The sequence below is a fragment of the Mytilinidion resinicola genome (genome assembly GCF_010093595.1).
Source record: "Mytilinidion resinicola strain CBS 304.34 unplaced genomic scaffold BDZ99scaffold_29, whole genome shotgun sequence".
NCBI lineage: Eukaryota > Fungi > Ascomycota > Dothideomycetes > Mytilinidiales > Mytilinidiaceae > Mytilinidion > Mytilinidion resinicola.
Genome location: NW_022985465.1, coordinates 330,770 through 341,856, shown reverse-complemented (window position 1 = coordinate 341,856; position 11,087 = coordinate 330,770). Strand labels below are relative to the sequence as shown.

Genomic DNA, 11,087 nt, shown 5'->3' with positions numbered 1-11,087 from the left:
GTGGAGTAATTCGGAATATTTGGCCTCGGTAGCGTGGTTGGGTGGGCCACTAGCTTGTGCGGGCTACTAACTTATAGATTACGTTATAGCCTTTATATATATTATAGTTTATATAGTACTACCCCCTATATATATTATTTAATTTAAGAACTAACGCCTTAATAAAGGGTATATATGCGAAATAATAGTATATATACCTTTATACTAATCCTAAACCAGCTTACTACTCCGGAATTAACTCGACCTGCGCCTAGAAAAATAACTATAAAACCCGGATAAATTTAGGAAAACGTATTATAATAGCTTATTTTATAGTAGACTTAATAAATCTACTATATATTTTTAATAGCTATATAATAATAAGAAAAGCGCTTAGCGCTATATATTATAAAAAACAGGGTTTTTATTCGAATACTATATAGTAGTAAACGGTTTTTTTTTATAAACTAGCCTAAATAGAATAGCTATATAAACCTTAATAGGAGCTATACTAGTATAATAGAATTTAATAATAATAATAATTAGGATTAATTAAAAAATATTAATAAGTTTATAGTAGAAATTTTTTAAGGTTATTTTTCTAGTTATTATTAATCTATAATTAGCTTATAAAACCTATTTTTAATAGCTATAGCTAATAGGTCTATATTTTAAATCCTAAATAAAATTTTTATTTAAAAGTAAAAGAAAAAAAAAAGTAGTATATAAAAAAGTATTTTAGTAAAGCTTAGGTGCTTACTATAAAAAATACTTTTAGGTAGATAAAAAAAAAATAAAAAAAGAAAAGAAATAAATATAAAGGAAAAAGCTGCTACTTTTTAAAGTAAAGGAATATTTATAAAGTTAGCCTAGAAAAAGCTAGTAATAAGTTTTAATATATTTATATAGGAAATCTACTAGTATTTACTTTAAAACCCCTTTTATACGCTACTAATACGCTAGCTAGCTAGTAGCTAGCTTAACTAAGTAGCCGGCTTAATTAGGTAGCTAAAATATTATATTTTATTTTATTATATTTTTAACTAGCTAAGCATACTTTTAGGCTTATATTATACTTTTTAGAACTAATATACTTATTATAAAGTATAGTTTTATAAGCCCGGGTAGCTAGCTAGCTTTACTAATAGTTTTATAAAAAAATATAAGTAATTAAAAATTAACCTTACTTTTTAAATACTAGCTACTTATACGCTTATAAAGTAATATTACTTATAAATACTAATAAGTTCCTTTTTTTAGATATTTTTAGGCTTAATATAATATAAAAAGTATAGGTATATTTAGGAATATATTACTAAAGTTATAAAACTATTCTATTATATTTATATATCTGCTTTACGTTTTAAAAAAACCGTTTTTTATATTTCTTAAGTATACTATAATATTTATACACGACTTATTCTAGTACTATACTTATAACTTATAATATTTCGATATAGCTAATCTATTTATTTAAGATATTAGGTATTAAAAGTATAAAAGAGGTGTATACGGTATAAAAGTAGTTGTATAAATACTGTGCCTCTTTACTTTTGCTGTCTGGCTTCTTCTACTCGCACTGTAACTTTAATACTTTTACTCGCAAAACCATCTCTATCTTTGCGATAGAAGACTGTGAGCTCTGGCATAGATAGTCTCTCCCTTTGGATATATTATAGTATTTTACAAGTCTGTGTCTATTTCTGGATGGCGAACATTGCTTCTGTGACTATGGCAAGCTTTTGATTCTCCCGACCCCAAGTACACTCCAGAACGCCTCCTCTCTCTTCTCCTTGCCCCCCAGTCGAGTGTGCTCTGTGCCAGGAGCACGATCCTCGACTGCCACATCACTTTCGTATTCAATCCTTACGAAGATTGGTATTTCTAGAACATCCTCATCCTCAGCCAGGTCGTCATCGTCCTGACTCCTTTGACCTCCTCCGAATGTCGGACCGCGATGCTGTTCGAAGATCCCGGGAACGACTTCCAAGATGATAGAGGTCCAGTTGCGGCCACGCTCCCATATCTTTCCAGCCTCTACTTGGGTCGAGTTTGCAACTCCGCTCGAAGAGTCGGATGGCCCACCACGTCTAGCAGGAGCAGAGCTCAAAGCTTCATCCCAAACATCCGTGTTTGCGCCTACGTCGAACTGGGGGCAAAGTATGGTGACTTTACTCTTTACCTTGCCCATGATAGTAGACGGAGTGGCAAGCGTAATACGAACTGGCTCGAATAAAGGATTTGAGACCGTGAGCAAAAAGTGTATTGTCGTGGCTGGCTGTAAGTGGCTGTAGTCAAAGCCCTGAGCAGCGGAACTTGGAACGGTGGGTAAAGGCAATGAGGCAGAAAGCGCACGAATTGATAGACGAGGTATATGGTTCGACGCCAAGAGCTTGATCTTGTATCGTGTGCTAGTGATCTTTGGCTCAGGCTTTGACAAGATGTGCCGACAGGCACGACAACGCTTCCCGCGCTTCGTGCAGAGCAGTGTTGGAGAGGGACGAAGCTCACTAGCAAAGCGGATAGACTGGTCTAGCTGGTTATTTTTCTGAGAGTAAGTAAGCGTATGATCCCAGCCGTGAAGTTTCAGGGCTTGTATGGCCGCATGGTCAGATGAGGAGCTGTGAATCGTCAGACCCTCGGCGACGGAGCTGGCCTCTCGCATTGGCGGCGGTTTGTCACGTTTCTGCTTCTTGGACGATGCGGAGGAGTAGAGGTTCATGATCCTGGAGAAAGACGACGGCGAGCTGAAGTTAATGTCGTGGTGTGGTGAGAAGGGCTGAGAGGATGCGCCGAGCGAGAGTTGGGACTTATAGAAGCTTGAGAGATTGTAGAACACTTCCTCGTGTGAGGTTGGATCGGCAGCGTCTGAGGTTTCCACGGAGATATCCTCGCGAGCAGGCGCGAGTCCATCCCGAGCTTCACGCCGCTTTTCCCGCGCCTTCTCGCGCTCTTTGAGGCTTGGGACAACCTGACCACCGTTCTTTATCCTCGCCAGCTGCTGTGTGATGCCTGTATGTTTCTCGAACTCTACGCCGATATCGAGCGTACTCCAATGGCAGTAAGGGCAGGATAGGAAGAAGGGGCCGGCGAGACCACCCGCATCGTCGGTCGAAGGATGCTTGGGAGGCTCGAGGGAGCTGACAGTCATTGATGAGGTACACACGGGGCAATTATAGCAATTGCGAGTGCACCGATTGCCCTCGCTTTTGATCATACTGCTAGGAACCTCGAAGAGACAGCTTGGGCAGAACCAATTCAGCGTTTCCTCGAGCACACATCGCGGGCAGCGGATCTGGCGGCAGTCTTCGCAGTACAGCAGGTGCTCGAGCGGGTACAAGGCGTAGTTAGACCGTGGATTGCGAGGGTCAAAGGTGCGCTCGTCCTCGTCGTCCGTCGGCGGAGGGTGGGATGCGCGCTTGGCCGTGGGCGCAGCGGCAGCCGAATCGTAGCAATCGCACGAGTAGTGCGTATAAGGGAACGGGTGGGCCATGGGCGCTGCGCCTAGAAAAGAAAGGCGGCTCCTGTGGGGTGGTGGTAATCGAGAGTCAGTGCTTAAGAAGTTGAGTCCCAAAATCTTAGCTTGGTATAGGTCACGTGCCTCACACGTCAAAATGCGGACCTCCGCTCAACTTACGAAGTGTCGTTGAAGCGCCAATTGACCATGAACAGCGTCAATCCCTGAGCGGTTCCCTACTGGCCTTCACCTCCTTCTCCTCCCTATCTCCGCCATGCTCTCCCCCGTCTTGCTGCCGGCTGCCTCGCTCCACACTCTTACCCGCACTCGTTCACATCGCGTCATAGCCCTCCGATTCTCCAGAGGATACGCTATCCAGGCCCCGGGAGCTCCCACACTAGACATCTTCAGCAGCCAGACGAAATGGCTACAGAAAGAGCGCGCCGCTGCCGACGTACAGGCCAGCAGAGACGTAGACTACTTGCGGGATGAGGTTGCGTCGAGACTATGCGAGAGATTGCTGGTATTTCTTCCCGCTATGTGGTTACTTCGGACGCTCATCGCAGTCAGGACGTCAATCGCCATTTTCCAAAGGTGCTGGACTTGGGTGCAAACGCGTGCAACATCGCCCGCATGCTTACTCGTCCGTCTCCAGACTCGCCCAGCTCCACGACCCGCGCTGAACGTCTATCCACTCTCGTCGCCGCCGAATCATCCCAAGCGATGTTATACCGCGATGCAGACCTGCCTTTCAATCAAGCCATGGAGATTGTGCGCCAGGTTCTTCCTACCTCTGAGATGTTGCCATACGAGGCCAATACGTTCGATGCCGTCCTGAGCAGCTTGAGTCTGCACTGGATCAACGATTTGCCGTCCGTGCTGGCTCAAGTGAACAATGTACTCAAGCCTGACAGCCCCTTTATTGGAGTCATGTTGGGAGGTGATAGTCTCTTTGAGTTGCGTACCTCCCTGCAACTCGCTGAATTGGAGCGTCGTGGCGGCGTCTCGATGCACACTTCTCCCCTCGCCGACGTACGTGACGTCGGAGGACTTTTGCAGCGGGCTGGGTTCCATTTGCTTACCGTGGATGTGGATGACATTGTCGTTGACTTTCCAAACAGCTTTGCATTGATGCGAGATCTTCAGGCCATGGGTGAGTCAAATGCTGTGCTAGGCCGCGAGATGGGCGCCATGCAGAGAGATGCCATGCTCGCTGCAGAAGGCATATATAGAGAGTTACACGGCAACGATGATGGCAGCATCCCTGCCACATTTCGGTTGATATACATGATAGGATGGAAAGAGGGCCCCAACCAGTCGAAGCCTCTGCCAAGGGGCAGCGGCATGATAAGCATCAAGGACGTCCTAGAAGGGCAAACTAAGTGAGGATTCCTGTGTGGAAAACGTACTACGCAAAATGCATTTCCAGCTGAACACAAGTATCAAACATGCACGTCACGCTATTTCCACTGAAACGAATGAGAGAAGACTAAGGGCCGTCCCATTTGAGGGATAGTGGCGTACATCAGTCATCACTACCATGCCATGCTGAATACGCACCTTTTCTGTGTTGTCGGTCCGAAAGTCTAATTACAGCTATTTACAGCTATTTACAGATTCCAATATTTACCACGGTTCAACGACGTTCTGAAGGGAGGAGCATTCCTCGCCGCAGGAGACTAGGAAAGGGGGTATGAGGCACAAGTGGCACATGTGCAATCGTCGTAGTTACAGTGGTATTACAGTGGCTTATTGCAACCTCTTGAAAATTCAGACTCGAGCCAAAGCGAGGAAGTTCAATTAGAGCAATTGGACCGGTCTTTCATGATGACGACATTGGTAACCCCAAGACAGTGGTATGAAAATGAATGTATGCCATGTGCCTTAGATATTGACAGTTTGGGACAGGCGTTTCTATGAGTGAAATCCGTCTAGTACAACAATGACAAAGAAAAGAGGCAAAGACAAAAGCGAAAACGGCCATACACAAATCGGAGAAGAAGCGAACGGTAAATACGCAAGGATTCCTCTAATGCAGAGTCCAGACCGTATTATTCAACTCTTTGGATTCGCTTCAAACGCCCGAAACCTTGTTGAAACAAAGCAATCAGCTTGCTAGATATTCCAGGGATCATCTTCCTTCTAACAAGTGCACATCGTGCACTCCCCAGCCGAAATCTAAGATCACGACTCTGCCGTCCTGGCTCGTTGCCACTACTCTGCGGTAGTCGCTCTTGGCACTAAGTATCCAACTCGTGGTCCAATCTTTGTAGATCCCGAAGGTCTCGCCGGAATCGTAGTGGCTGATCCGGATGCTTTGGTCGTAGCTACCGCTAATGACACGATTGTTGTGAGCATCTAGGAAAAGTGATCGAACTAGACCGCCATGTCGTGAAGAGGTATGCAGAAGCTGGCCAGTTGTAGTGTCAAACTTGTACACCACGTGATCGTTCCCGCCAGCCAGAACATACTTTGCATCATCAGAGAACTCAACCGCTGCGAGACCACGGTCTTGGGATTTGAAGTCTTTAATGCAAGTGCCGGAATCAAGATTCCAGAGTTTAGCGATACCATCACCCGAAGCAGATACGAGAAGGTTCCCACGGAGCTGGACTGCGTTGACAGGACCCTGGTGCCCGGTGAGCTCCTTGACATGACCACCTGTCTGGCGATCCCAGACATTGATGGTTGCATCTTTGGAGCAAGAAATGATGTATTTGTCGTCCAAACAAACATCTAGTACCCCAGCAGTGTGACGGCGGAGGCGATATTTAGGAATGTAGTCATCTCCCGAAATGTCCCACACAATGCATGTGTGATCGGAAGATCCAGTGACCATGATCTTGGAGTCAAATTGTAAACACAGGATACTAGCTTCGTGGTAATCAGTTGGGACACTGTAGAGCTTTTGGCCCGCGGGAGTGCCATTGACCGATCGAGGATTCAGGACTGTATTTTCGTGAATGTCCAGAGGAGCCGAGTCAGATGCGAATGGCCGATTTGCAGGACCACCGATTACTTTAAGACATTCAAAGGTTTTCAGATTCCACACGCGGATGGTGCGATCGCGCGAGCCGGTTATGATTTTGTGCCTAAAGGAAGCAACATTGTTAGCTCTGAGTCTAAGAGAACGGCGAAGTGGGGCTCTTACTCGTCGAATTGGCAGCAATAGACCGAGTCGGTGTGCCCATTTAGATAGATTGCATTTGGAGTACCAGCTGCCCACCGACGTTCTAGCGTACAACGAACTTGGTACATTCGTTTCCACTTCTGGCCAGGGTCGAACCTGCTACCGTTCTTCTTGCCGACGCCGGCTCCACCCATCATGATCGGCGTTGGTGAGACGTGATTTTCCGGCTCAAACCTACGCAAGAATACGGCACGCCACGCATAGCTCGATGAGGCAGCGGCTCGCCATGCTTTGGATAGGACCTCGGTTTGTGCTAGTGTTGCAGCGGTCAAGTTGGAGAGTATCATGGTGGAGAGCTCAGCAGGCAGGTACTGAATGGGATCTGTTGATGTTAGATCGTGATGATCCGAAGCGTGTATTTGTGACATACCGTGCCTTGTTTCAATCGGATATTCTCGTCCTTCAATGGGCGAGGAGCAGGTCATACCGACACCGCTTTCATTGTCTCTTGTAACGTCATCTCCGGCTGTGTACATGTCCCCATCGGACAGGAATTTCGCAGTCACTTCGGCATCCCGTCGCGCCTGTTTCGTCAAGCTCAATCGCTCATTCTGAGCCGCTGCTGCAGCGCGTGCTGCAGAGCCTCGGGACGAGTCAGTGGGGATGACTGGCGGGCCCGCATAATTTGTCGGCATGGGTGGGGGTTCAGGGTTATATCGAGCAGCTTCTCCCGCGGGTCCTGAAGTAGCTTGCCGTCGGTTCCGCATACTTCCAAATCGCCGCGTCAATCGGGAGCCGCTCTGTGTTTGCGATTGGGGCATCAAGCAACATCCCACTGAGGCGTCGACCATTTCCGAGTCATGGCTGCTCCGACGAACTTTACTCATTGCTGAACCTGCAAGGTCTCCAAGTTCTGGAGGCGGGGGTCGCTTCTTAGAAGACGAAGATAGCCGGTGGTACATCTGCTTCACGCTCGAGAGAACTGTCGGGTGTGCGCTATCGAAGTCCACGAGTGTTCGGTCCTCGCTCACTCGCTCCAACTGCGGTCCTACGTCCTTCGCATCCGTATAGGCACTGAAGGTCTGAGAGGCGGTCTTTTTCAGGACTGGCACAGCGCGGTGAGGCGCGAGCCCGTCGTTGACGGCTGAAGAAGTTTTCGGTCGGTGGGAGAGGAACGACTTCGAGCGCGGCGTGGGCATTCTCGGTCGCGGGAGCAGTCGGTGCCAGCAGGTCGCGACGAAGCCAAGAGGCGACCAGGCGGCTGGACCAAGCGTGATGGCTACAGTGGATCGACGGTAGTGCTGGGGGCGAAACAGAACAGCGACAGAGTGCGGAAGACAAGGACCAAGGAACAATGCACTCCACGTCCACGGGTGAGAGCAAGGAGAGTGAGGTTCCGGGTCCGGGAAACGACTGGCGGCAAAATTGGCGATACGCGGATATTTAAAGATTGAACAGCCCGTAGTGAGAGCGGAGCGAGGGAGGGGGTGGGACGGGCGACGAGAACGAGAGATGGTTGGGGGACGATGGGGATGAAGACTTGGTCCAACCTTAATGATCTGGAGATGGCCCGCGGGTGCGCTTGCACGACTTGGGCCAAGTGCCGTGCCGCCCAAACTTTGCAGGCTTGGAATCGGCTTCGCTCAGGCCTGGCCGTTGCAGCCTCGCACCGGACATGCAGCCGTCGCCCTGGGCCCCTTGGAACGGCCTTGGGCCGACCCGAGCCGGGAAGCCCGGAGGCCTGCCATCGGCATCCCGTGGTGCAGCATCGAGTCGTCTTGCCACCGCTGCACACCGCTCGCGCCGTAAGAGCCTCCTCTCTCGTCGACGCCGGCTCACCTGCGTCCTCAGCTGCGTCACAGCCGTCCGTCCCACAGCATGTCCGCCCCAATCCCTGCGCCGTACCGCGTCTTCCTGCTCTATGTGGAGCCGGCGTCGACGTTGCTAGGCGCCTTCTTCGCCCACTGCCGGCAACACCAGTACCTCGCGCTGACACACGCCCGCTCTGCGCCCGCCAACGACAGCCCGGTGCCCGTGGGAACTGCGGTTGCCCTCTCCCAGCTAGCCAACCTCTATGTCCTCTTCGCGCTGAACGAGGTCTTAGTCCTGCGGAGCACCCGCGACCGGCGTGTGTGGAGGGCTCTTGTCTGGGGCTTGCTGCTTGCCGACCTGGGCCACCTTTATGGCTTGGTGCCTCTGGGTCTTGACGTCTTCTGGAAGTTCTGGGCCTGGAATGCCATGGACTGGGGAAACGTTGGGTTCGTCTACTGGGGCGCTGCTACGCGGATGTGTTTCCTCTACGGCATCGGTCTGGGCCATGCTGGAGACCGCAGTCGCGATGATGCTGTAACTAAGTTCCAGTGATGACGGTTAGGGGGACGCCCGATGTCACTCGCAAGAGAACCAGCGGCCGGTGTGCTATTCCTGAGGTACTGCAAGAAAGAGCCGCACACTGTAGACACGGTCTAGCACATAAAAAAGAACCAGGAAAGAAAAGGGTGTTGTCAATCTCTACATGTCGTTATTTTATGCATAGCGAACAGTCGAAGGAATCTTGGACCGGACCAAATGGATGGGAGTGACGCCAACCTATCAGATATATACATCATGCAAGGAAATGTGGAGGTAGGGAACCAACCGCAACCTCGCGTATAAATAAGTCCACGTCATGTGAATGCCCATGCCGCTTTGCTGAACCAGCTAAGGAGCGGCCTCCCATTTTTTCCGAATTGTAAGCTTCCAGCTAATCTCAACGCACGTTGCTCATGGCCATAAGGATGAGGGGAGACGGCATTAGGAGGGCATTACTGTCGTGCAGCATGTACACTAGCAGAGGCAGACACACTGCTAATTCTTCTCTCCTCTTAGGTTCCAGCTTACCTAACCAACGCCTCCCCCTATCGTTTAATATCTACTAGATGCATATTATCCTATCCTTTAAAACACTTATAGCAAAGTTACGTCCCCTATAACTCCGGAATTAACTTAACCTAGCGTTCTATAGATATTCTTATAATAGAAATAAATATTCTTAATTCTAAAAAACTAGTATAGGAAGGAAAATAGCTTAAATAGTGTTTAGAAACGGAGATTTTTATCTAGGTTTTTTTAGTATACTAGTACTGCGGTATTATCTTCTAGTTTACTAGCTATAATAGCAGCTAAAGTTTTTTAGAATACACCTATAAAGTTCTTAAAATAGTTTTTAAAGTAGGCTAGTATACTATTAATCTAAGGCTATAATATAGGTAGGTTTTTTTTAAACTTTTCTAGCTTAGAAAAGCCCTTAATATTGTCACGGTATCGACCGCGACACCCTACCTACCGAAATTCTGCCGCAGATTGCTACAACTCCAGCAATCTGCACCGGCCTACTACCGTTGGCCGGCCTCCTGCCCTGCCTGCCCTGCTCCGCTCCCGTCTCGCTTCCGCTTCCTATCCTGTCCCGCTCCAGCCACCTACCGGCTGCCCCCTTTTCCTATCACCTGATCTGGTAAGGACCTCGCGTACACGCGTGCCACGCGCCGAAACGGCATAGAGGCCGTACGCCACGCGCTCGGCCACGCCCTTATATCCGGTGGCCCGTCTCCCGTTTTCCTGTTCCTTACACAACGTTTTAATTCTCCACGTAGTATTGTATATAGCACCTAATTAACGCTTCTTTTTAAGCTCTTAACCTTTTACGTATAGCGCTATCGTAATAAATATATACTATAGAGTAGAAATTATTATACTACTATTTTAGCTTATTTAGGTAAGCTATTCTAGTTTTTCTAAATAGGTTAAATAAAGTAGTAAAAGCTATAAATAGTTCCTAAAATAGGATTAAAAAGGCTAAAATACTATATTTAGGTATAAACTAATAAAAAAAAGGAATAAAAAGGTTTTTTAGGTAGTTAACTAGTAACTATATATAAATATATTAATAGTTAGCTTTTAGCTTCTAAATTTCCTTAGCTAAAGCTTAGTTTTTTACTTTTAGTTTATAATAGATAGATTCCGATTATTAAATACGCTTTTTAGCTGCCTTTTTTAATTAGGTAGCTACCTTTTCTACTACTTACTAGGCCTATTTAGTTTTAGATTTCTAGACTATAGTTACTATATTATTATACTTTTTTTATAAGAATTTATATTTAATTTTCTATTTTTTTTTTTATTTTTTTTTTATACTTAAACTATAGTATAAATACTAGTTTATTAGTACTAAAAGTAGCTAAAATTAGTATTAAAGTAGTTAAAATAAATAAAGTGCTTTTTAAAAATTTTTACTTTTAATAAATTATTAATAAAAGTAAAGGCTAATAGTAAAATACTATTAAAAAGCTAAGCTATTTTAGTAAAGTATACTTAAGTAAAAGTAACTATTATATTAAAATTACCTAAACTATTTTTAAGTTTTTCCTTTACTTTAACGTAATCCACAAGTTAGTGGCCCGCACAAGCTAGTGGCCCACCCAACTCAACACGCGACGCGTCGTCCAACAACCACCCCAATGGCAGCACCACAACAACAAGAAG

General features: G+C 46.7%; 4 protein-coding genes across 4 annotated transcripts; 2 read left to right on the top strand and 2 right to left on the bottom strand.

Annotated features, from left to right (window-relative positions):
- Window positions 1-1,614: 1,614 nt before the first annotated feature.
- Window positions 1,615-3,139, bottom strand: BDZ99DRAFT_468616 (uncharacterized protein). The gene has a single exon (XM_033721296.1). The coding sequence runs from the start codon at window positions 3,128-3,130 to the stop codon at window positions 1,709-1,711; it is 1,422 nt and encodes a 473-aa protein (XP_033569920.1). The 5' UTR covers window positions 3,131-3,139; the 3' UTR covers window positions 1,615-1,708.
- Window positions 3,140-3,629: 490 nt separating this feature from the next.
- BDZ99DRAFT_177993 (S-adenosyl-L-methionine-dependent methyltransferase) lies at window positions 3,630-5,100 on the top strand. The gene is made up of 2 exons (XM_033713030.1): window positions 3,630-3,959; window positions 4,007-5,100. The coding sequence occupies exons 1-2, from the start codon at window positions 3,711-3,713 to the stop codon at window positions 4,820-4,822; spliced, it is 1,065 nt and encodes a 354-aa protein (XP_033569919.1). The 5' UTR covers window positions 3,630-3,710; the 3' UTR covers window positions 4,823-5,100.
- A 467-nt stretch (window positions 5,101-5,567) lies between these two features.
- BDZ99DRAFT_527047 (WD40 repeat-like protein) lies at window positions 5,568-7,765 on the bottom strand (the record flags this gene model as incomplete). The annotated part of the gene is made up of 3 exons (XM_033726198.1): window positions 5,568-6,528; window positions 6,588-6,948; window positions 6,997-7,765. 3 exons carry the CDS (start codon window positions 7,763-7,765, stop codon window positions 5,568-5,570), a joined length of 2,091 nt encoding a protein of 696 aa, XP_033569918.1.
- A 477-nt stretch (window positions 7,766-8,242) lies between these two features.
- BDZ99DRAFT_468613 (uncharacterized protein) lies at window positions 8,243-9,386 on the top strand. Its single transcript, XM_033721295.1, has one exon. The coding sequence runs from the start codon at window positions 8,445-8,447 to the stop codon at window positions 8,928-8,930; it is 486 nt and encodes a 161-aa protein (XP_033569917.1). The 5' UTR covers window positions 8,243-8,444; the 3' UTR covers window positions 8,931-9,386.
- The last annotated feature ends 1,701 nt before the right edge of the window (window positions 9,387-11,087 follow it).